The sequence below is a fragment of the Episyrphus balteatus genome, chromosome 1 (assembly GCF_945859705.1).
Source record: "Episyrphus balteatus chromosome 1, idEpiBalt1.1, whole genome shotgun sequence".
Taxonomy (NCBI): Eukaryota; Metazoa; Arthropoda; class Insecta; order Diptera; family Syrphidae; genus Episyrphus; species Episyrphus balteatus.
This window is the reverse complement of record NC_079134.1, coordinates 139,548,804-139,574,356: the sequence shown is the minus strand read 5'-3', so window position 1 is coordinate 139,574,356 and position 25,553 is coordinate 139,548,804. Positions and strand designations below refer to the sequence as shown.

At 30.0% G+C, this 25,553-nt stretch overlaps 1 protein-coding gene across 4 annotated transcripts in view; it reads left to right on the top strand.

The window, feature by feature from the left end:
* Positions 1-25,553, top strand: part of LOC129906130 (RING finger protein nhl-1) — a 140,174-nt gene that overhangs the window by 75,827 nt on the left and 38,794 nt on the right. For all 4 annotated transcript variants that reach the window (XM_055981777.1, XM_055981773.1, XM_055981776.1 and 1 more), the window contains one exon: positions 9,264-9,406. In XM_055981777.1, coding sequence (XP_055837752.1) covers positions 9,272-9,406 — 135 coding nt within the window. In that variant the 5' untranslated portion in view covers positions 9,264-9,271. The remainder of the gene's footprint in view (positions 1-9,263; positions 9,407-25,553) is intronic.

Genomic DNA, 25,553 nt, shown 5'->3' with positions numbered 1-25,553 from the left:
TATGAATGAAGATAGACTTTTAACGTCCGTTTTCACTAGATCACTAGTGTAATCGTAGAAGAATTCTCCTAGATAGAGTTTTCTTCTATTAGAGAGAGCAGGGCAGGTGCACAGAAGATGTTGAACAGTTTCCTCTTCTTCTTCATCCATGCAACTTCTGCAGAAATCGTTAGAGAACACGCCCATTCTTTTTGCGTGTCTACCTATTAGACAGTGTCCTGTAAGGACACCTATGGTGCAGCTAATATGCTTTCTGTTTAAATTTAACAAACCCTTTGAACGTTTCAAGTCTATACAAGGCCATATTTGTTTAGTAGCTAGGCAAGTATTACTCTGAGTCCATCTGAGGTTGGTTTTCTTTAAAGCGTCCTGCTTTAGCATAAGTTTGCATGTAGCGATAGGTGTTCCTATATTGTTCCTTTCTGGTTGAAGAGGAGTAATTGTTCCTAGTTTGGCAAGTTCGTCTGCCCTGCAGTTGCCTGGGATGTCTCTATGTCCCGGCACCCATACGAGGTGAATGTTAAACTGCTCAGACATCTCCCTTAGAGATGTTTGACAGTCGAGGACCGTGATTGAGTTTGTAGAGACGGAGGCAAGAGATTTAATGGCTGCTTGACTGTCCGAGAAGATCCGAATATCCGTGTTGGATATTACGTTTTCTCTGAGCCAAGAGAGAACCTCCTTAATCGCCAGAATTTCTGCTTGGAACACGCTACATTGGTCTGGTAAGCGGAAGAAGAGACTGAGATTCAGTTTTTCCGAAAATATGCCACTTCCTACACCTTCATTGGTTTTTGAACCATCAGTATAGAAGTGTAAAGAGTCATTATCCAGAGTACTAAGGTTCTCCCATTCAGTTCTGGAGGGAATGGAGTTCTGGAAATTATTATCGAACACCAGTTGAGGTGTGGTATAGTCTAGACGATCCGGAAGGAATCCGAAGTTGTTTAGAATGTTTGTGTGGCCAATATGATTACTGGTCCACTGAGAGGTTGCTTTTAGACGAGTAGCTGAGCTAGCTGCTACTTGTTTGCTGAAGATGTCTAGGGGTGTGAGATTTAGAAGTATGTCTAGGGCGTCAGAAGGGGTTGACCTCAGCGCACCGCTTATGCACATACTTGCTGACCTTTGGACTTTGATAAGCTTGTTTAAGTTTATCGTTTTGTCCAGTGCGGTCCACCAAACTACCATCCCATATGTAAGTATTGGTCTTATGACCGATGTGTACAGCCAGTGTGCAATGTTAGGAGAAAATCCCCATTTGCCACCAATGGCTTTTTTGCATGAAAAGAGTGCCACATTGGCTTTTTTAACTCTTTCTTCAATATTGAGCTTCCAGGTCAGTTTTTTATCAAAAATGAGTCCTAGGTATTTAGCTTGATCGGATAGAGTAAGTGTTACCTCTTTAATTGTAGGGAGTTTGAAGTCTGGAATCTTGTATTTCCTCGTGAAAAGGACAAGATCCGTTTTGTGGGGATTAATATCCAATCCACATCCTCTAGCCCAGTGAATTAGCTTGTTTAAAGCTGTTTGTAGAAGTTCTGCAAGTGTCTGTGGGTATTTGCCCGATACGGCAATTGCCACATCATCCGCGTAGGCGATAACCTTAAAACCTTCTCCCTCTAGGTCTAGCAGCAGTTCGTTGACTACTAAGTTCCATAGGAGAGGCGATAAGACCCCTCCTTGAGGGGTCCCTCTGTTGGCTGCTCTACGGGTTTTGAAGTTTCCCAACTCTGAACTGATAATCCTGCTACTAAGCATGATTTCTATCATGTTCTTAAGCGGGTCTTCTATTTTGAGATTGTCAAGAGCATTCATGATTGCTGAATTCCTGACATTATTGAAAGCACCCTCTATGTCTAAAAAGGCGACAAGAGTGTACTCTTTGTAGTGTAGAGAGTATTCAATGGTGCTAACCAGAGAATGGAGAGCAGTTTCCACCGATTTCCCTTTAGTGTAGGCATGTTGTGCCTTAGAGATCAGACATGGTTCAATTTCCTGTCTTAGATGGATATCTATCATTCTTTCTAGAGTTTTAAGCAGAAAGGATGATAGACTAATAGGTCTTAAATCTTTTGGAGTGACATGAGAGCATTTTCCCGCCTTTGGTATAAAAACCACCTTTGCTTCCCTCCAGGCCTTTGGAATATACGAGAAGCTTATGCAGCTTATCATTATAATTTCCAACTTTCGTAGTATGATATCTGAGACGTGTTGTAATTCAGCGGGTATGATACCATCTGGCCCAGGTGATTTGTATGGATGGAAGCTATTTATTGCCCATATTAGTCTATCCTTGGAAATAAGATCTTTGCTAATTTGATAAAATTGGTTGGGTCGGTGACCAAAGTCACTTATTGAGTTCGAGCTACCAGGGAAATGAGTGTCTAGTAGCAAGTTTAGCGATTCCTCATAGGAGCTAGTCCAATCGCCATTAGAGTCTTTTAGGGAGCTCGGCATGGTTGGATTAGTTGAAAGGATTTTTCTGAGTCTAGATGCCTCAGAAGAATCTTCAATTTTACTACAGAAGTTCCTCCAGGAGGATCTTTTACTTTTCCGTAGTTGTTTCTTGTAACTTTTTAGAGAAACTTTATACAGGTCCCAGTCTAATGGGTTCCTTGTTTGTTTAGCCCTATTGAAAGCCTTTCTACAGTCTTTCCTGAGCGGTTCTAGCTCTTTGTTCCACCAGTGCGGTTTTTTCTTTCCTCTTATTATGGTAAGGGGACAAGAGTTAGCCATGGAATTGTTTAGAGCTTTGGTGAGATCGTTGACTTTTAAGTCAAGATCATCTGTATTAGAAGGGAAAATATTGTCCTGATTATTGTAGCAGGTAGTAAAAGTTTCCCTATATTTCACCCAATCCGTTTTCCTATAATTACGAAAACCGGTGGGTTTTGTGCATTCATCTTCGAGACTAAATTGGATATACATATGATCTGAGAATGAGTGATCATTAGATACAGCCCAATTCTTTATCTTGTGGTGAATTGTTTGGGATACAAGGGTAATGTCCAATACCTCTTGTCGGTTCTTTGTAACAAAGGTAGGTTCATTACCAATATTACAAATAAGGAGACTAGTACTTAGAATAAAATCAAAAAGTGACTCACCTCTTTCATTTACGTCAGTACTCCCCCACACTGTGTGATGAGCATTAGCATCACTGCCAATGAGGAGATCTACTTTTTGGCTCGCTGCTGCTGCAATCATTCGCCCAAGTGTCTCCCCCGGAGGCGGCCCACAATCATGGCCTAGGTAAGCAGACGTAATCCAATATGTTCCTTTGGAGGTCTGCAGTGTAGCGGTTGTGATATCACGATCGCTGTAATTAGGGAGTAAAAATACTGTTAGTGTTTTCTTTGCTAGTATGCAGGATCTAGGCTCACCTTTATCCGTCACATACAGCAGAGAATAATCTTTCGTCCCGAGGCCTCTCACCAAGGATTTTACAATCCAAGGTTCCTGGATCAGGACTATATCCTCTCCGGACTTGCTTAGTCGGAGAAGAAGGGCGGCCGAAGCCTTTATGGAGTGTTGGAGATTAATCTGTACCACCTGCAGCATGGCTACAACCAGTACGATCAACCTCCACCACTGTGGCATTTAGGTCTTCCGTTTCTGAGGTAGAGTTTAATAGCTCATCCTCAGAAATAAGATCCTCCTGCGCAACGCTGACAGTGTCCATGTCGGACAAACTTCCAGCCATCTCATCATCTTCCAATACGGAAGATATTGTTTTCGCGTCCTTTTCGGACGCTGGGTTTTGGTTCGTGTCATTTACTGACACTGGGGTTTGTTTTGTTCCCTCTTCGGGAACTTTCGAAGATGACCGCTGATCTGGAATGGAAGAGCTGCATGATGCATCCACTTCCATTGCTGAAAGTGCTTTACATATGCCCAATTCCTCCATTTCAGACTGCGCCGTATGGCCTGCAAGCCTTGCCATCTCCTCATCTTTTTTATATATTTTTAGCACAAGGCTATCAAATCCATACTGGATAACTCCCCCGGTTGCAGCCAGAGGATCCAGCGATTCTTTGTTAATGATAACAAGAGCCGAACGATAGCGCCCCACCGGCTCTTTTTCGATGATTGGGACTTTCCAGTCGTGAGTGGGCATCGAAGGGTTACTGAATTGAATCAGTCGGAGAACCATCTCTGGTGACGTGTGTAAGGCCGGGACCAGAGTACGAGCTCTTGGCCTGCAAGGGATTTCCTCCCTTGGCACAACCTCCAGCTTAGCACCTGGCCAGATCTCATGAAAGATGTTACTTTTGAAGAAACTTCTTTAAACAAAAGTAAAAAGTTATTATGTATTACCAAAAAGCAACAAAAATTCATTCAATTGCGGTAATGATAAATTAGAATTACTACGAAATTTATCCTCGTGAATCGTTTGTCGTCCAGTATTTTATAAGATAAGAAGTTTTATACCTACAATTATTGTGTCAAAAGTCAAAGAATTACTTGTTAAAATAGCCTTCAGCATCTGCTTAAAATATGCTTATCGTTTTATGAAGTTGAAACTTCATAACTGGATTATTCCTTGAAATTTTATATCTACCTAAAAGTTAGGAAGTATTTATTTTGTAATAATTCCATTTTGGTGTTTCCTTTGAAAAGGTTTTTAAGGAAATATTTATTTAACATTTCATAAAATATGACAAAATAAAACCTTTTAACTATTTCGAGAACTATTTGACTGATTTTTATAGAATTTTATAAATCAAAGTTTCTGGATAGAAAAATGGAAACAAATTAAAATATTTTGCATTGTGATTTATTTCTGTCGAAAAAAATTTACAAAACAAAATAATAATAATAATAACTTTCGTGTTAACACCCACCTTTCATCGAAAACATTAATTTGAAATATTTATTCGTCTGTTAAATTGCATTTTATAGGTCAGTGAATATTTTCATTTTAATACATAAACAAAAAAAAAAACATTACAATAAACTAAAAAAAAAAAATAACAACTCCAATGCAAATAAATTAGAGTAGTTTTCTCTGTAGAAACGTTTTATAGTAATTTCATAAATTATTATTACACAAACATATACTCAACTTATAGTCCTATAACACGGTTCATAATTCATTTCACTTATTTCAAAAATTTAAATTTGAACCATGCTTCTTTTGGTCCTTGCCATTATTTTTGGCAACGCGAAAGAGTGTTATAATAAATTTATTCTATACATGTAGGAGGTAGAAATACATACATTTATATACAATATTTCCATAAAATCAATAGTAGCCATTATTGCTCTTGGCAGAAGAACACTTTAACACCTCGCTTAACTTCATTTCTCGCCACTTCTCTACACACTTTTAGTCTCTTTTCACTATGATGCCTGCCAATGCCATGGAAAATAATCGTTTAGGGATCATAACAATAATAATTGCTATTAAAATTATTGATTAATACTTCGCAGCAAATTTCACGGAAATTCTATGGGCGACACTTTATTACTTTAAATTGCTGTAATAAAATTGAAGAGAAATACAAAAACAGAAAAAAAAAAAAATACAACAAAAAAAAAGACGAAGAGAACACCAGGAGCAAAAATAAATATTTACCTTGGATTTTATGGTTACGCGAAGGGCGAAGGACTTTTTTGTGCGCGAGGAGGAGAGTATTTTTTTTTTGTATTTCGAGCTTCGAGGATGTGATGTGTAGGAACTATTAAAGGGCAAGTTATGCTTTTGAACGGATAGTAATTTGTCCTCGAGAATTTTATTTTAACATCAAATTACGATTAAAAGGGCAGACACACAAAGTTGTACCTGTTATTCTTCCTTTTTATAGCATTTTGATGACTATAGGTTTTGTAGTTTAATACACATACATTTTTAGTATATGATAAGTTGAACATTCTTTTTAAAAGTGGCAATGAAGTTCTGATAAATAAGCAGGTATTTATTTTTGAAAACGTGTTTTACAATTTTGTTCCAATTAGTAAACAATTTTTTATTACTATAAAAAAGGTAGTTTATCAAATGAAACTACTAACTTATTGATAACACTGGTCTGCAAACCAAACTTTTCTAAATAATTTTTTGTGCATAGTCCGAATTTTTGAAATACATAAATATATCAAAAATACGGTTTTTGGATTTATATGCACCCAAAAACTATACGTTTTTTGACCTATTAATATTCGAGTATGTATTTCAAAAACGTGACTTGGTGGTGAAATTCAGACTCAGCTCACAAAAACCGAATTTCTTCAATTTCGTCTAAAATATATTTATGTATGTTTTTACCTAATTAATTTTTTTTTCAAGAATATTGGAAATAGAACCTTATTATATTCCAAAATTTAAGTGGTTAATATGGATTAAAAAAAGCACAGAAATATATATTTTCGATGAAACTTAAAATAGAAATTCATTAAATATTAGTTTTTAAGACTTTATAGTGATGAGTATAGCTCAAAAACTTTACGTGGTAGAATAAATTTTTAAACAGTTTTGAATTCAGTACACTAAAGTTACACCAAGTCACATTTTTCTCTCGGAAATGCAATAGGGTGGTAGATATGGGCTTAGATAAAATTATTCATTTTTGTGTTGCGTTGAAATCTTTTAGTAAAATGGTCAGCCAATTTTGTACCGATTTTCATATTTTCTAATTATTTTCACTAAAAGTATTGTTATTTTTAAGACTTTTTATGATGTGAAAATAAAACATACTAAAAATTATAGAACACATCATGAATGGCAATTACTGAAAAATCGAACTCAAAAATGCTTTTTTGGTTGTTGCGTAAGGGGTATAATGCGGTTGGCACCCCCGATTTTTGTACCAATTATTGGCACCCTTCACGCAATAAAGAATTTCACAAAAACTACTACGTACAGGAACAAAAATCATGTTTTTTGTTCATAATCTGTACAATTCTGCATTTTTATTTAGGTTTATTTCATTCTCAGTTCCTTTTAATTAGTAAAAAAGTAAAGCCGTTCTAAGTTCATAAAAAAGTGCAAAAAATACAGTGTTCCCGTTAAGGTTACTTAATTTGGTAACTGTCCGTTTTTGATTATTTTTTGAGTTTTTGGATGAAGATTTATTTTTTTTTTTAGCTTAACAATATAATAAATTAAATGTTTTTAATTGTTTTTTATAAAAAAAATATGTTAAATCGTGTTTAGTTTTTTCTCAAAAATATTGTACAGCAGAAATATGACGTTTCTCTTTGCGAAAATGACGTAATTTTTAGTTAAATTTAAACTTAAAAAAAGATTTAACTTCTAAAAATTATCTAAGATAAATGTATGTAATTTGAAATGCAAGAGCCAGTACGTAAGACTCAATCGTATACCTACATTTTATATACTTTTTTTTTAATTGCGTTAAGTGAAGATTTTTTGCTATATTAAACTGTTTTTAACTAAACTTTGATAAAAACTATGATGAAAAACACTTGTATTTCTTTTAATTTTGAGGGTGCCAATGTACCCTCGGGTGCCAACAATTGTACCTGGGTGCCAATGTCCAATGATTGTACCTTTTGGATTGCTTTTCCTATTTTAATATTTTAAAAATAGTCTTTGTTTTTTAAACATTTTTTCTAATAACATTCAAGTTAGAAATTCTTTAAACTTTAATTTGACATATAAAACATATTCCTAACTCTTTAAATGCGAGAGTAATTCGCAATTCAAAGTGAAAAAATGCAACATAAAAAAATATAAAAATATAAAATTTTTTTCGATAAGAGGGTTCTTTTGACAGAAATTGTTAAAAACGGGTTGGGGTCGAAATACTGCATTCAAAATAATGTATGACAAAAATACTGTAATGCAAAATTCTGCATTTCTAAATTCTGTTTGGTCAAAATACTGTATTTCAAAATTCTGCTTTCAAAATTCTGTATTTCAAAATGCTGTGAAAAGGCTGAAAAAAAGTGCGCACTCTTTTACATTATCAGAACGATTTTTCAGCCTTTCCACAGCATTTTAAAATACAGAACTTTAAAATGACAATTTTTTCAAGAACTCTGTATGATATCAATTTCACTCCGACAACATGACACCAGAACGTTTTCATAAACTTCACTTAATAAATTTATTTATCAACCGAAGAAACTATTTTCAGTGGTCTTAGCCTTAAATGAAGGCTCAAAAGTGCCTAGATAGTCCCAAAACCAATGCGCTCCGAACCTACCATAGTACGAAAACGAAAACTTTAAACGCATTTTTTTCGAAACTAGTTTTTTTCCGCGCCGTGCAATGCAAAGCAAATTACTCCTTAACTTATTGGCCACAGCATGAACCTAAAAGTTGAATAAAATTTGTACAGTAAATATTTTTTTAACTACTTCTTTGTAAAAAAAACATGTTTTTTTTCGTTTTTTTTGATTTCTAATTTTTATTTTTCATTAAAAAAAAATTTAGGTTCATGCAATGCGTACTAATATCATCTAACGGAAAAAAATTTCCTTTTTGATTTAAGATGAATTCCTGGACCTGTGCATGGCACGGCGTAAACTAGAGGCGTCAACTTTGAAAGGCTCCAGAGCCGCCATTTTGTTATTTTTTCATTTCAAAAATTTTTTTCAATACTTAATAATGTCAGTAATATCTTGTCTTTTTCCAAATTTCAATAAGTGCTTTCGGTTTTTTATAAAAAAATATTGAAAAAGGTGTCGGCCAGAGGGATTTCCCCCCTTAAAAAATTAAAGTTGCAATTCTTCAATATTCAATATTTTCTTCAATATTTTGCGAATATACAGTATTTCTTGTATCACTATATTTTAAGATACAGAATTTTGAAATACAGTAATACGACCCACTCCCGGCTCCCATATCCCTTTCTACTTATTTTTCGATATTTTGTTCTCTTTTTTTCGTTCTACAAGAATCAATTATCCAGATCCTTGAATGCCATTTCTTATTTTGAGAGGATTCCGCATAAACATCGCCAGAAAAATCTTTTCTCATATACAAAAGTGATTGATTAAACCTATAAGATCTTGTAATATCTTTGACAGGCACCTCTTTTTTTTACTCCTAAAGCAATATTCTAGATGTATATTTTTAATAAGGCGAGTTATATGCGAATATTTAATTTTTCGCGTTCGCTTGAAGCCTTAAAATAGCCCATTGAAAAAAAAATGCATATCATCATTATTATTTAATTATTCGTAAAATATAATAAATATTTCTTTATTTCATCCTTAAAGATAAAAAATTTCATTAAATTCATTTTTTAAAAAATAATTTAATTTTTTCTTTCTTTAAATTAATTTAATTTCAGTGTGAAAAATGGAACAATTCGAACAGCTGTTAACGTGTTGCGTGTGCCTGGATAGATATCGTAATCCGAAATTGCTACCATGTCAGCATTCTTTTTGCATGGAACCATGCATGGAAGGATTGGTTGATTATGTTCGGAGACAAGTAAGTAATTTTGGTCATGCAGTGTATAATATTTTTTTAACGGGTGTTTTTTTTTTTTTTACTTCTTCAAAGTGGAATTTAATATTATTTTAAGTTAAATTTATTGCGTTTTTCTTTAAATAATTTGAACAAGTTGTAATCAAAGAAAAATATCAATTTGAACCTGAAAATTTACTTCTAACAGTACTTAAACAATATTTCTAGAAATAAAAATAAGTTCAAATTACTTAGAGCTCCTAGACAAGTGAATGTATAAAATTTCATAAAAATCGTTCGAGTGGTTTTCGAAATTGCTGAAAAATCAATATTGCCTGGTTTAAGTTTTTCTAAGTAGTTTTCAACTTTTAAATCTTCAAAAATTACAAGACACCCTTTACAAAATATACAAAAGGACACTCTATAAGTGAATTCAAAAAAAGTACCACAAAAGAGTAAAAATTAAAAAGAACTTCCGTTAATGCACAATTGTACAGTAATTATTGCACCCGATGTTCGTCGTATAGTTGTGGTGATAGTTTAAGTGGTGAATTGGACAGAAGAATGCTCTCGTATATTATCAAGAGGACACCAGAAATACCAGATATAAGAATGACAAATGAAATTCATTTTCTTTTTTTAATTTTTAAATTTTTCAAGTTAAAAGAATGTATCTTTCTCTGTGTTGTCTCTCCTGCCTGCATACAGATGTATCTCTACAATATTTTGTCGAAATATTTGTCATTCGCAATCATTCATTTCGTTATTATAACAATGCACAACAGAAGTAAAAATGTTGCTATTATGTTCTCTTAATTAAAAATAATTGTGTTTAATTGTAATGGATGATGGCATTATTTCAGTTTGTTGAATCCTCTTTATTTTATATTTTCTCTGTGTTGGGGAAAATGAAATGAATTTGGATGGATGGAGATGGACCAGACCAGAAGCAATACTGTAAATTAATTATTAAAAACGAACGGATATACTTTGAATATTGTGTGTAATTTTGTATTACGATTGGGATTTAATTGGGAAATTTAATTTATACAAAAAAAGATGTTTTTTTTCTTATGTTTTTTTTTTTTTAACACTTGAATATACAAAAGTTCATTTTGGGATCATTTTAATTAAAATAAATTATATTCAGTTCTATAGAAATGAATACAGTTGCTTCGTTGGGTATAAGAGGACCGATTATCGAATATTCTACAGTAAAAAACTCTCGCGATTAAATTTTTCGATTTTAAATACTTTAAAGCTCTACTGGATATTCGATTAATGATTCTCTGTAAAGCCTTATGGTGTTGAATTACACCGTTTTAATGTGCTTATAAAAATATAGTTGCACCAAAAGGGTGAATTTGGTTTGCAAAATTAATTAATTTGATTTGAATTTGATTTGCAAAACTAAATTAAAAAAAAATAATAAAAATTGTGAGTTTTGAAAGCTAAAACTTGTTTCGAGACTTGATGACTTAAGAGTGAGAATATCTTCTTTCGAAAACAAGAAAAAACTAGATATTTGGATTACAGCCACACATCTTAGGAAATTTTTCAGATTTATTTAATATTTAACCGATTTTTAAGTAAATGAGCATGTATATTCCGCAATAACTTCCAAACTACTTATGATAATTTGATTTAGTGAACACTTTTAAAATCGTCTTGCTTGTCTGCTGGATATAGGATATAAACCATTACTATAATGACACCTTCAACAAGCCAAAATCATGAACTATCGGGATTTTAGTTTTACAACTTATTTATTTATTTAAAATACTCTAGTTCTATAATTTGATGCATATAATTTGCAGAGCTATTTTACTTTAAAAATTTTACGATTTCCTATTCATAACTTTTGCCTTTAGATGGCGCCACATTTGAAGACGAAATAATTTCAAGTGTTTGCTCTAAAATAATAAAAACTTTTACGAGTACCTTTAATCAAGGTCTCCCTTTGTGAATAACTAATTTTTCATCTGATTTACCTCAGTAAATTTTACAAGGACTTTCCCAAAAAATATTCAAACAATTCTCTCTGGAAAACTCCAAATTTTTCAAACAATTGCAATGAGCATTACAAAAATAAGTAAAACTTTTTACCAAACTAACACGAAAAAAATAACTAGCATTTACCTGTTAAGGAATAAACATATAAATTGAATGTTTTTCAACAAAAATAACACACACAAAAATAGAATACAATTGTACAAAATACATTCACCACAGAACAGCAAAAAAACTTTTATGTTTAAGGAATTTAATATGAAAAAAAAAAACATTCTCCCTGGACCATGATCCTGATCCATATGCAAAATAGTATATCCTTTTACATTCTTTCATTTTTCTAACAAACCGAACAAAAGAACAACATAGAAACATTATACACACACACACACACAAACATAGAAAGATTAACAATACCATCGTCGTCCTTCTTCTGAGGTAAACTAGGATATTATCTAGAGTTTCATGCAACTTTCATGTAACCAAATGCATTTTATCATAAACTCTCTATGTAACGTTTGGTGGAATTCTTGCTTTTGCGAAACAAAATCCTAATTCATTTCGCCAACAACACAGCACGTGTCGTGTTTTTTTGTTGCTTTCTATGATGTTGCATATTCCACAAAAACTTAACCATTTTAGTTAGATGAAGGTACACTGAAATACACATATCTATAAAAGCAACAACTGGTATTAAAGCTATGCTTAAGGAGCTTCCAACACCACTTTATACCATTAAAGGAAATATATAGAGGAACGACATAGACTATCATCTCTAACTAAAATAAGAAGGGACCAAAGTGACGTTGACAGATTAAGTACATCAGTGCACCGGACAATTTATTTTTCACACTCAGTCTAATGTTGTAAAACTTCTTCGTCTTGCTTCTTCTTTTTCTTATAGTGTTATGACATTTAAAGGAGTTGAGCACCTGAACGAAAAAATACCAAGAATACCTACAATAACAAAAGGTATACTAGCAAAAGAGAACGAATATAGTGATTTTAGGCTGTCCAGGTGTCCTCTTTTTTGGAAAATAAAGAATTTGATATATTATTTAACAGTTGGATAAAAATTGTGTCACTCAAAAGACTGTTTCATGATTTTTGTATTCCAAGATATTCCTTAATAATAAAAATAAAAAAAACTGTTATTCTTGAAATTTCTATAATAGAGATCAAGAAAAAATTTAGTCTCACAGATCTGTCTTTCTTTTGTGAAGACACGATTTTTCATAAGAATTTTTGGATTTTTTTATCAAGTTGGAGACAAAAAAATTTTAACTCATTTTTCCCAAAAAACTTTATAATACGATTTTCTAAATAATATCATGCTTTTATGTGTTTTCAATTATGTCAGTAACGGCTTAGTTTATATCGGAGACAATTTTTTTGGAATAGAACTCTTAAAGTTTAAGTTTTTGTGGAGTATTTATTGAGCCTTTTCCGAGATTTTATCGTAAGCGACTTTTTCGTTTGCGACAACAGAGTATAAAGAAAATCTTTTATTACTTTTTGATCCTTGCTTTTTTTTTTGAGCCAATGTTGATTTGTATGATTTCGAAGTTGTTGATAAAATTTAAAAAAAATTGTTTTCTGTTTGTTGTTTGGATTGAAAAAAAAAAAAAAATATATCCCAAAAAAAAAAAACGGTTGTAGAAAACACAACGAAATTAAGCCGACAGCCAATGTTGTCAATTTGATCAACAAATAATTTTGGATTCCATCATCAAATTGTAAAAATGACTTTTGATCGAATTTACAACCATGAAGTAATTTTATTAATTCGGTGATGGACATGGAATCCACAATTATTTCTTGATCAAATTGACAGCATTGGTTGTCGGGCCAATTTCGTTTTGATTTCTATAACAGATTTGTTTGGGTGTAGGTATAGTTGAAAGCTTTCTATAAATTACGATTTTTTTTTTGCGCTTACGATAAATTTGGATTTAAGTATTGGCGATTCATTTCGTTTTAAAGTTAATGACTTTTTCGTTAGTAACTTTAAGTTTAAAAAAAATTTAATAAATTTTGTTCTCAATATTTCACAAAAATTCAATTTTAAGTAATTTACTTTTTTTAGCCGTTAAGGGGGGAAAACCCTCTGGATTTTTTTAATTTTTGCATTATTAATTTTTTGCCTAAAAAAGTCATTTATCAACCGAAGAAACTATTTAAGTGGTCTTAGCCTTCAATGAAGCCTCAAAAGTCCCCAGATAGTCCTGAAACCCATGCGTTACGAGCCTACCACAGTACAAAAATGAAAACTTTAAACGAATTATTCTCGAAACACGTTTTTTTCCGCGCCGTGCAACGTAACTCAAAAACTAATAAAGCTATCGACTTGAAATAAAGTGCAAATTACTCGTTAACTCATTGGTCATGCATGAACATAAAAGTGCAATATAATTTTCACAATAAATATTTTTTTAACAATTTGTTTATAAAAAAACATTGTGTTTTTTCGTTTTTTTAGTCTCTAATTTTTATTTTAGACTTTTTTTTGCTAGATTTAGGTTCATGCAATGTGTATAAATATATTTTAATGGAAAAAAATTTCTCTTTTGATTATAAATAAAATTAACTGGACCTGGGCATTGCACGGCGCAAACGCGAGGCATCAACTTTAAACTGCTGTAGAGCCGCCATTTATACTTTTTATGAGTGATGAAAGTCGTTTGAAACGTTTGCAGGATCATTATTCTTTTTGTAATTTTCAGCAAAAAATCATATAGTACACCCAGAGAAAAAACGCATAGTAATTTTCAATCCGTTCTTCATTGAATCAATGGTGAAAAATATACCTATTCAATAATTTTCTAAAAATCGTCCTATGGTTAACTTACACTTTTATAAGTGAGATGGCACAGTGGTAAAGCACAAGCTTGTCAATCCAGGTATAGCAGGTTCGATCCCCAGCGGATGCCAGTTTTACTTTTTTTTTTAATTTTTTTTTTAATGTGTGAACAACTTAGATCTAAAGTGTGCTACTTTGATTCAATCATTTTCCACTTTAGGCTAAAATTGTATTGATTTTCCATTGATTCAAAGTGGTTTCCATTGATTTTACGTTGTTTTTTTGGCTCATTTTCATTTTCAAATTTCAACTAATATTGCTTCTCATCTTTTCTGAATTCTTTCCCAAGATCGTCTTGATTTCTTGATTTCTCACATACGAGTACTTTTCCTAATTCTCAGTGGTATTTAAGTTCAGTGTATAATATCAATTTTATAAGACTGAAGAAAGTCGTTTGAAAAGTTTCCCGGATGCTTTGGATCAATATTCTTTTGTAATATTAAACGAAAACGCATTTATTATCCGTATACGCAAACATGACACACTGCGATTCTTTATAATTTTATCTTAAAAAGTGATCCTAGATCCTACTCGATGCTAAGGAAAACGCTAATGAAAAGAATAAAAAAAATAAAGTTCGCTGCTCAACTCTTTTGTTTCAACGAGGCTTGCTAAAAAGAGCTTTTTTATCTATTTTAAAATTTAAATTAGAGATTAATTACAAATAGAATGATCTAGTCTACACTCAGACACCACAAAAAGCATCAAATTTTAAGGTCAATTTTTCGAAGGCTTGAAATGCATATTATGTTAGTTGAAATCAGCTTTATTTTTAAATTGAAAATGTCTTTTCCGAAAATTGTTATATATGCGCTATCATTGCCACTATTTTTATGGCAAGAAATTCTTAAAACACCTGAGCTAAAATCCTCCCATATCACTAATATTAAAACCACTGGTCACACTAGTGATAAGCTCAGGTATACCTCTACAACTCAATACCCATTTCTTAAATGTAGAGCTTAAAAAAAAAATACAAACTTTTAAATTACGTAAAAGGATATGGTGCATTGGAGATAGTGCATCTTGCACAGTGCAAATCACCGACAAGGATAATGGCACTTTTGAAGGCTGTCGCCGGATACATTGCTTTATTAAAACCAACAAAAACAACAACAAAAAAAGAAAATGTTATTTCTTGACTAAAGACTGATGTGTCATGCAAAGTTTTCATCATCATCATCATCATCATCATAATATCATCTAGAAGAAAAATCTCATAAGGATAAAGTTGACTTTAGATTTTATTATAAATACAGACACAAAAACATCAGACATAATCATGCACATAAAATGTAGAGAAGAAGTAGAAAGTTTGTGTTAACATCAAGAATGTCCTTTCAGGAAGAATAATAGATTATATTATTGGTGTATCTCTTTACTTCTGATATATCAAATATATACTTGCTCGCTTTTCTTGGCTTTTAGAGAGATAGATAGATATAGATTAAGGAGAGATTTATGTACTTTGATGGTTATAATGGTTTTTAGTTGGAAAACAAGTTTTCCAGAAATATACATATAATAGCTATCTGGTTCTGGGGTTCTGCTGGTTGTGGTGTTGCAAATGCAAATGGAAACAAATAATAAACATACATACAAGAAGAAGTTGAAAATGAACATGACCACAATAAGGATTGTTGGGGGTCTCTTGTGGGATATGGGGTTTTAAGATATAAAACATTGACTTGACTCTTTCAAATGATGGTTGACTATATAATATAAATGTATGTAATTGACTTTTTAGATTGACATTTTAGTGGAAAATTGTTTTTTATTTTTTGTATTCGTAGCTTAATTTTTTATTTATTTAACTACGGTGCAAATATACAAAAAGGAAGATTGTTTTATTATGGATGTATTAGTATTTTATTAGTTCTTCATAATTCGACAAATAAGGTGTTGTTACAAGCAATAAAACGTTTTCACTAAAAGACTTGATAATTTTTTGATTTATTTATGCATGATTTTGACCAATAACTGGACTAAGACAAAATTATCGCAGAAGATCAGCGCTCTTATCTGAAAAAAAAATATCTGAGAAATCCACCTTAAAACTAATTTATGGAATATGATTAAAATTCAGATTCTGTTTGCGTTGAGTCAAGAAAGATCCAATAAATCGTTATGGCCCGTAGAGTTAGTTGGCTGTGAACTACTTACTATCCACAATGCTGATTCGTATGAAAGCACTTGGTTCTCTTTATTAAGTACATATTATAGCGAAGCGTTATGAAAATAGATTGCTTCATTTTCAAGACCTCTTATGAAAAAAAACAGAAAGGATAGATTTTACAAGCAGGAAAATGATAAATTTGTAGTCCTTTATTAATCAACATCAAAGTTTTTACTGCTAAGCAGGAAGGTATCAAAAAGTTATTTGTTGTTATTTGTAAATAACGACTCGACTAAAATTTTACGAGACATCTGTTTTTTTTTCGCAAATATTTTGAACCCGTTCCAAGACCGTTGAAACGATTTTCTTCAAATAACTATTCAAGATTTATGAAATATTCATAAATACAAAAAAAATACATAAAAAGTTTAATATGGGAAATTAAAATAAAAACAAAAAAATGTCAAGGTATGATAGAAAATTAATGAAAGGTTGGTTACACAATTTCGTTTGTACCTGTCTGTCTCTTTTTCGAGATGCAGCCTAAGCCACTTCAAACTTTGAAGTTAAGGATTTTTGGTGATTGCCTTGAATGTAAATTGTGTACAGTCAAAACTAACGGCTGGTACTTGCTATATGACAAAATTTTTCTCAAAAACGGCTCTAGCGATTTTGATATAAAGTAAGGTCGTATTTTTTAAATAAAAAATATAAAAAAAAAATATTTTTTAAGAACCTTATGCAGAGCAATGTTTTCTTGACGACATGACTGATTTCAAAAAATAAAAATGTTTCAGTAAAAAATTTTCAAAAAAGAGTTCTTCGGTTTAAAATTAAAGCTCAATTTTTTTTTTTCAAAAATAAATTTTTTTAAAAATGGATCAATGAGTTTTATTGAATTTTTGATTTAATGTAATAGATTAATATATCCTTTTTGATGGCATATCATTTTTATATATATTTTTTAGTGTTTTAAAATTTTTTAAACAAAAAAAAAATCAAAAAGAAGGCTCTACAAATCTTGTTTCAAAAATTTTAAGTTAATTTTAGTTGATTTTGGTAATTGGCGATATAAGTACCCATTGCAAGTTTTCGTTATTTTTTAAAATATTTGGGTAGTTGATTTGCTTAAGTATTCACAAATCGAAAAAAGTCAATATTAATTGAATTTATTGGGATTATAAATATAATTTGAAAATAATGAAGTTTCAGTGAATTAGAAATTTTTTAAAAATATAAAATGTTTTTATATTTTTTTTTTTAACTTTGACCTCGAATATCTTTAGAATGGTTAGATTAATAAAAAAAGTTAATAAGACCTTCTTTGTGGAGCAATCAATTTCCAACAAGAATATGTCTTGCGCGTTTGATCATTATAATTTTTCAATTTGTTACAAAATTAAGAACAAAAAACGAATTTTTAAAGATTTTCTCGATTTTTGGACCTCAAATATCTATTCAACGGTTAGATAAACGAAAAAAGTGTATAAGGCCTTTTTTGTAGAGCGTTCAATTTCCTACAAGAATATGAAAAGAAATTTGCTAAAAAGTCAACTAATAAAAAAATTATTTTTTTTAGTAGAAGCTTGATGTAAAAATGGAAAATTGCAAAGCGGAGGACCTTCCCATTAATATAAAGAGCTCATATTTGGTGTGTATATTCTAGAGGGGTCTAGCAATCGATTTTTCGGAGTACCAATTCAAAAAAAAAGAATTTCGAAAAAAAATCCAACAGTAAGGATTTTGAAATTTTTTAGCCATTTTTTATATTGCGGCCAATCGAAAAAAAATTATGTAGGTAGTCCGTTTATTTCGTAATTTTTTGAAAATTGGATTTATTCAAAAATATTAATGCAAATGGTTTTTGGTTCTAAACTACAGATGTAAAATAAAAATAAACCATGTTCACTGTGGCGTATGCGTAACATTTTATTTTCTCCCAATATAGATAACTGCTGAACTATCTTTTAACTTTAACGCATACAAAGTTTCAGATAAGTACGACAAACACTTAATTTGACCCTGAAGTAATTTAAGAACATAAATAAGAAAAATATTTAAATTTCTTAAATTATACAAAAAAAAAAAATTAATTGATATTTTATACGTTTTTCTTTCAGTACCATAAAATAGCTTTCAATTTTTTTTACCAATTTATATACTATATACCATAGAATTTTGCTAACTAAATTTTACCAAAAAACCTGTTGTCAAATGCCTATTGTTTTTGAAGTAGAAAAAAATCAATTCATTAAGTTCAAACCATTATTTCTTTAAACCTTTCCCCATCAAAATGAAAGAACTAACAAAATAATTAAAAACTCAGAGGAAATCTCCCAAAAAATCCACTCTCATTATAAATTAGCACATGACAGAATAATAAAATCATTGAATATTCCAAATTTCAAATTGCATCATCTTCATTATATGACAATAAATAAGTCGTCCGGATTTTATTGAATAATTTATGTTGCTCGAACTCGTTGATCCTAATTAAATAAGTTTGTTTTCAGAGATTCTTCTCCTCGATTCGCAGTCGTCGTATCCACTCTTGAAAGTTTCAAAATTGAAATGCATTTATTCGTGTAGTAGCACCTCTATATTCTCGTATACACATATCTACGAATATGTTTTTTTTGAACTTTGAATAGCATGAATTCTTTCTCAAAAATTAAAAAAAAAAGAAAAAAAAACATATCTTCTCGTTAGTTTAGATTTTATACATAAGACGATGATGTCTTGATAAAAAAAAAGAAAAAGTCACACCATCACTACCCTCTGTCATGACTGTCTTTTGCATCTTAAGAGGATACTGTCCCATGCAGAGAAACAGAGCTCTCCTTTGCCTAATTAAGTATTCAAAGAAGCTATACGGGCAAAAAGCCGGAGAAACTTTTAGCCTGGTCATTTGCCTTCAATATTTTTCAACTAATCACATTTTGGGAATAAATCAGTTTTCCTTGCTCTGTTCACATTAAAAATGAATACAAATGAGTTTTTCTTTAAGGACTAAACTATATTTACATATAAAAGTGAGAGAGAGAGATACAACGAGAGTGTCCTTTATGGTGGTTATTTTTTTTTTTTTTTTTGAACTAGCAATGGGCTTTAATCATTTTATGAACAGAGGCAACACTATACTATTTCAATGAATGAATTTATCACATTTTGTGCGGTGTTAGCCTTCGTCGAAAACGACGACAAAAAGTTCCTTATTCTATTTCCGCCTGATTCATATACTCTCTCTCTCTGCTTTCTTTTTTGGGCCATGTCATGTGCAATAAATTTGTATCAAATATTATTATCATTTTTGGTCCTTCTATGGGTGCTTTGTCATTTTGCCAAAAAATGAAGAAAAAAAAAATTATGCAAGTTTAAAGGTTTTCTCCAAGTCTTTTAGCGACAAGAGATGAATGGTGGTCTTTTAAGGAACGATTCGCAGGCTAACTGCGAACAAAGTATTTAAAATTATTTCAAAAATTAGAGAAAAGCAAAGAAAAGTTTGTGTAACAAACGAGTTGAATGTGTGGGGAATATACGGAAGAGATGGTTGGGAAATGATTAGAAGTTACTCAGAAAAGTATGCAAGAGCTTGGGCATAGAAAGTTTTTAAGTCGGGTGGTGCATGCGGTGTGGCAGGGTAGGGAATGAACTAAATGATTCATATGTTTGCAGTGCACAAAGTTTGTGCAAGAAATATGGTTTCCCTAGAAAGTTTTTTAAACCGAATATTATAGTAATCCTTTGGAATAAATGTCATTTATATTTTTTTGATTTGAATGTTTTGTGTGTGGATAACTTTAGTTTGAATGACGAAATGATTTTTGAGGGAATCAAAACACTTATTTAAAAGAAAATTTATCAATGCAACTAAAAGTCTTGTCATCAATGAAAATAAAATGTATATGTTGGAAGTGTGGCTTTAGACATGTACATACTTAAAATAATTTGAAACTTTTAAGAGCAACTTATGAAGCATTTACATAGGTATGGTATTTCATTTCTTTGTTTTTGTTTTTTTTTCGAATATATTAAGGATATGTACATTGTACATATGTAGTTTTACCACAAATTGACGATTTGATTGACTAAAATGAAACAAGAACAAGTGTTCTTCTTTCCCAGCATACTTAGTATTCGGTCAATATGAACAGAACAACCGGCACCTGAAAGTTGAATAAATAAGCAAGAAATAGTAGAAAAACTTTTTTGAATAATTCCAAATGTTTCAGTACAATGTATCAAAATATTAATACAAAAAAAAATTTTTAAAGAAAATTTTTGCAAAAAAAATTTCATACTGAAAAGAAAAAATCAAAATCTCTCGAATCCTCATACTTTAAAATTTTATATGTATAGTACACTCTCTGGCAAAGATAACAAGATTTTTTTCTTCAAAATCTATGGAGAAGTTATAAAGATATAACCATTTTTGTAACTATCAAAATTTTCGACTTTTGACGTGATAACGTCTTATAAATCGATGAACCATGGCAGCCACCACAAAAAAGTGACGCGTTTTTCTCCTGTTCCACTCTCGCACTTTCGCAGTGCTGCAAAAATTTCAATTCAGAATTAAAAATAAACTATTAGAGATACAAAAATCTTCTATAGCTTATTTGAAAGATAATAACCTTAAGTTAAATACAATTGAAGGATTTTAAAAAATTTCATCTTTTATAGTGGAGTAACTAAAGCTCAAAAATTGGCAATATTAGGGAACCCGGCCGAACAGCTTAGATTTTGATGATCTTTTTTTTCAAACGTCGGTAATTAAAAATACTTTAAAGTCTATAGATTAAAAATTGCCAGTGTTGCCGTTTTGATTTTTTAAATTTAATTGAAGATTTTTGTGAACAAAAACAAATTTTTTTCAAAAATTTTTCTTAAATTTCATAAATAAATTGATGCCAAGAGATTGTCTAGGAAATTTAAGGAAAAATTTAAAAAAAAAATGGGAGTGAGGGACAATCTTCCATAGTTCAAGCGATAGATGCAATTTTCTTATTAATTGACTTCAAACACAAAAAAAAATATTTGAACACAACGGCAACACCTACAATATTCAAATATACATTTTTTAAAAGCTAGAAGCTTAGTCATATATGTTAAATTAAAATTAAATTAATTGAATGAACGGCTTTTGAAAGGATGGTAATTGAACTCAGATTTTTGAAAAAAAAAAATTATTGAAAAAATTTTAACATGTCGTTTTTTAAACTTGGTCTTAATATAAAATGCATTTATGTATTTTCAAATTTTTTTAGCCGCATTTATTATGATTTCAAATTATAAAAGGAAATGTCAATATGTCTTATGGTTTATAAAAAAAAATTAAAAAGTATTTCATTTTCGAAGAACTTTTTTTAATAAAAGTTTTGAAAAAAAATTTAACTTATTTTTTTTCCAAGTTCAACATCTAAACATAAAATTATTTTTTATTCATTTAATAACCCTTACTGTTGAAAGTTAAATAGCAAAAATTTAAAGTTCCTATTTACCATAGTCTTTGAGAAAATTAATTATTTCAATGCAAAAATTCAGTTTTAATAATAAAAAAAAACCATTGAAATTGAAGTAATTTTTCATTTTTTTTTTCAAAAGTGTAATATATTTTTCCTTTTTTGCTTCGAAATTCAACTGATAATATTTATGGCCAAACATTTTTTTTAAATAAATTCATATTTTATTAGAAAAAGTTTGGAAAAAAGTCATTTTAAATTTTTTTAATAACATTTTTTTTTTTAATTCTGAGTTTGAGGACCATTTTTTCAAAAAGTATTAATTAAATTTAGTGGATTTAAATTTAAGAGATAAGAATGAGCTTCTGGCTTTTTAAAAATGTATTTTAAAATATTGTAGGTGTTGCCGTTGTTTTCAAAATATTTTTTTTTGTGTTTGAGGTCAGAATGTTAGAAAATTGCATTTATCGCTTAAACGATGGAAGATTGTCCCTTACTGCCTTTTATATATTTTCCTTAATTTACCCAGAGAATCTTTTGCTATCATTTGTTTTTGAAAATTTAACCAAAAAAAATGGTTTTGTTCAAAAAAATTTTAATTTTAATTTTAAAAAACAATACGGCAACATCGGCAATTTTTAATCTATAGACTTTAACGTATTTTTAATTACCTACGTTTGAAAAAAAAAAATCGTCAAAATCAGAGCTGTTCGGCCGGGTTCCCTAATAATTTGCTTTAGTTAGGGTAAACAAAATTTTAAAAAATTCGCTATTATCTAAACGCGACAATGTAAAGAGTTGAATTTATTTTTAATCAATATATAAATTTATTGCAAGACTGACAATTGTATTGAAAAAAATTCTAACAAATTTCAAAACCAAGCTATTAATGGTTTTCTAAAACTAAAACATGAGGTAGACCTTTGACAAAATAGTGATTATAGGTAGGGGAATTTGTTTTTGACAAGTTGAAAAACGTCATTCGAAAGATAATAAAAAAAAAGTTTGGGGTCTGATACGGATTTTTTTTAAGTCTCTGCGTTTCGAAATATGAATTTTTGAAAAACACCTGCTTATTTTGGGGTACTTTTGGGTGAGTTTGTATTTTTTTTTAAATTGGTATTTCAAAATGGTTTTTGATCGAATAACGGGAAAAACAAGTTTTTTTGTCCCAAGTTTTTTGACCTTTTTAAACGGTTTTTTATTTTTATCTTTTTTTCTTCCAAAGATAAATAAATGAAATTTATATTGTAGATAGATAATAGACAGGACTATATCTGTGCAAAATGTCAATCAATTTTGTAGTCACAATTTTGAGAAATCGGTAAAATAAAGTTTTATTATTCAAAAGGTTCTATCTTTTTATCTAAAGCAAATACAAATTTGAATTAACTTTATTGAGCATTCTGACGATGTTACCTTTCATTTGGTATGTAACACATAACTGTGCATTCGCTACAAGCTACACAATGTTAAATTAAAAAACTTACGAAATAACTCAAAACACCTATGGAGATCTGTTGATCATGAACAGCCACCAGTGTGGGAAGTACCGTAATCTCAGTTTGGAATTTCGACATGGTTGGCTTTAAAAAATTCTAACTTTTTTTTCTAGGCATCGCAGAAATAAGATTGAAACGTCATATGAAAGGTGAAATTATAAGCTTTTACATGATATACAATTTTGTATAGGTTGTCTAAAAAAAATTGATTCAATAGCGTGAGAACATAAAATTATATGCTTTTTTTGATGAAAGTTGATCGAGTTCAAAAAATTCTAGCTCTTTTTGTAGATGCCAAATAGACATGATCGATATATATATTTTGAGCTGAAGCAATAAGCTTTCAGGTGGTATAAAATTTATTATAGGTTGTTATATCAAAAAAATTAGTTTTTGGTGATGGAAATGATTTTTTTCACTTTTTTCATAAGAAATGATTGTTTTTAATAAATTATTTTTAATACTTTTTGCGCATTGTAAAAATTTAAAAATGGTTTTATTATTTAGAAAAAATATTTGTCTTTTTAATAGTATAATTTTTTTTTGTAAGCTTTTAAAATAAAAAATTAATATAATGAGAAAAGAAAAAAAGTAATTTTTCTTAGCTTTTTCTTGTAAATTATGATTGTTTGAAATAAATAAACGCTTCAATTGACTCATATTAAAAGAACCTGTTTTCTTACGACGCGACGTTATCACGTAAAATCATCGTCCGTAAGCCGGCTTTACAGACAACCTCTTTTTTTGTTACTTTTTGAGTTTTTGTCTATAACTTGAAAAGCAAGCCGAATTCAAAAATTTGTATTAAGCAATTTTTTGTAGATAATTAAATTTTCCTTTTAAAAATTTTTAAAATTAAAATATTGTAAGAAACTTAATAAAAACTATTCAAAATAAGAGAAAAAATGAGATTTTTAATATTTTTACTAAATAGTCTATTTTTATACTTTGGGCATTAATAGATATTGAACATGTAAAGGAGAAAATAAGATACTTTATCTTTTAACATAATGGTCTAAAAAAAACTTAATACGGATAAAATTGGATAAAATATGGACCTTCAGAATCTACTGTTTTCGGTCTTTTTGAACCATTTTTTTTTAACACATTTTACAAGTGGTAATTAGGAGTTTTGTATTTTTTTTATCTTTATCAATTTAAAATTTACACCTGTATTTTCTAAAAGACAATATCATATGATATTTTTTTTTTTTGTTAACAAGTGTTATCAAAGAAAATCCTTGGTCAGCTATTCTTTTGGTGTAATGTGTATTTGTATTTTTTTCTTCGATATCGAAATTTGATTGATTATTATCTAAGTTTGTGGATTTCAAAAGAAAGCCTATGTTTTCATCTCTGATATTAAATTATGCTATATTGCTATTATCAATTTGCATTTTCTCAAGCATTGTATTGATGTATAAAAATGTCTGCGTAGGAGGCGGAAATAATGAACTTATGTTTGAACAAAAAAAAAAAAATTATAGATGAGATAAATTATAGATCATGTACAAAATATGCCGAAAGCTTAAAATCTAAATATAAATATGTATATTTTGTGAAGAAAAAAAAATTTAATTTACTTTAATAACAAAAATGATTTATGAGAATATTTCTATTTGGCTATTTTTATGGAGAAAATAAAATAAACAATATAAAAGATGCCTCTCCTCAAATAGGATTATTTTTGTTTCCGCAAAAAAAAAAAAAATAATAATAAAAAATTGAAATTTTTAAAAAAAATTTTAAATTTACTCTAAAGGGCAATTATTTTAAAATTCTTTTGTTAAACATTTATATTAATATTTTTCCTTAGAAAATTTATTTGAATACCTTCCAAGAATAGATTTCTTGAAACTTGAAATTAAATTTCATCTTCATAACAAGAATTTCCTTAAATTTAAATCTGAATTCTTCGTTAAGATAATACAAAATCATAAAAGAGAATAGCGAATTTCAAAAGAATATTAAATTATGTTTTAAGTTTTCGGAAATGAAATATTCAAATATACGTATTTTGCAAACAGCTTCCCCGTTAAACTTAACAAGGGAATACATTATGAAAATGTATTGAAGAAAATTCAATTGAAGGATGCATTTTGTCTATGAACTGCGACACTAGGTTCTTCACCAAAAAGCTGTCGTTCTATGGAAAGAGACTTAAATCATGTAACAGAATTCTTATCAAGAAGGTATTTTCTTTTACAACAAAAAGCTGTTA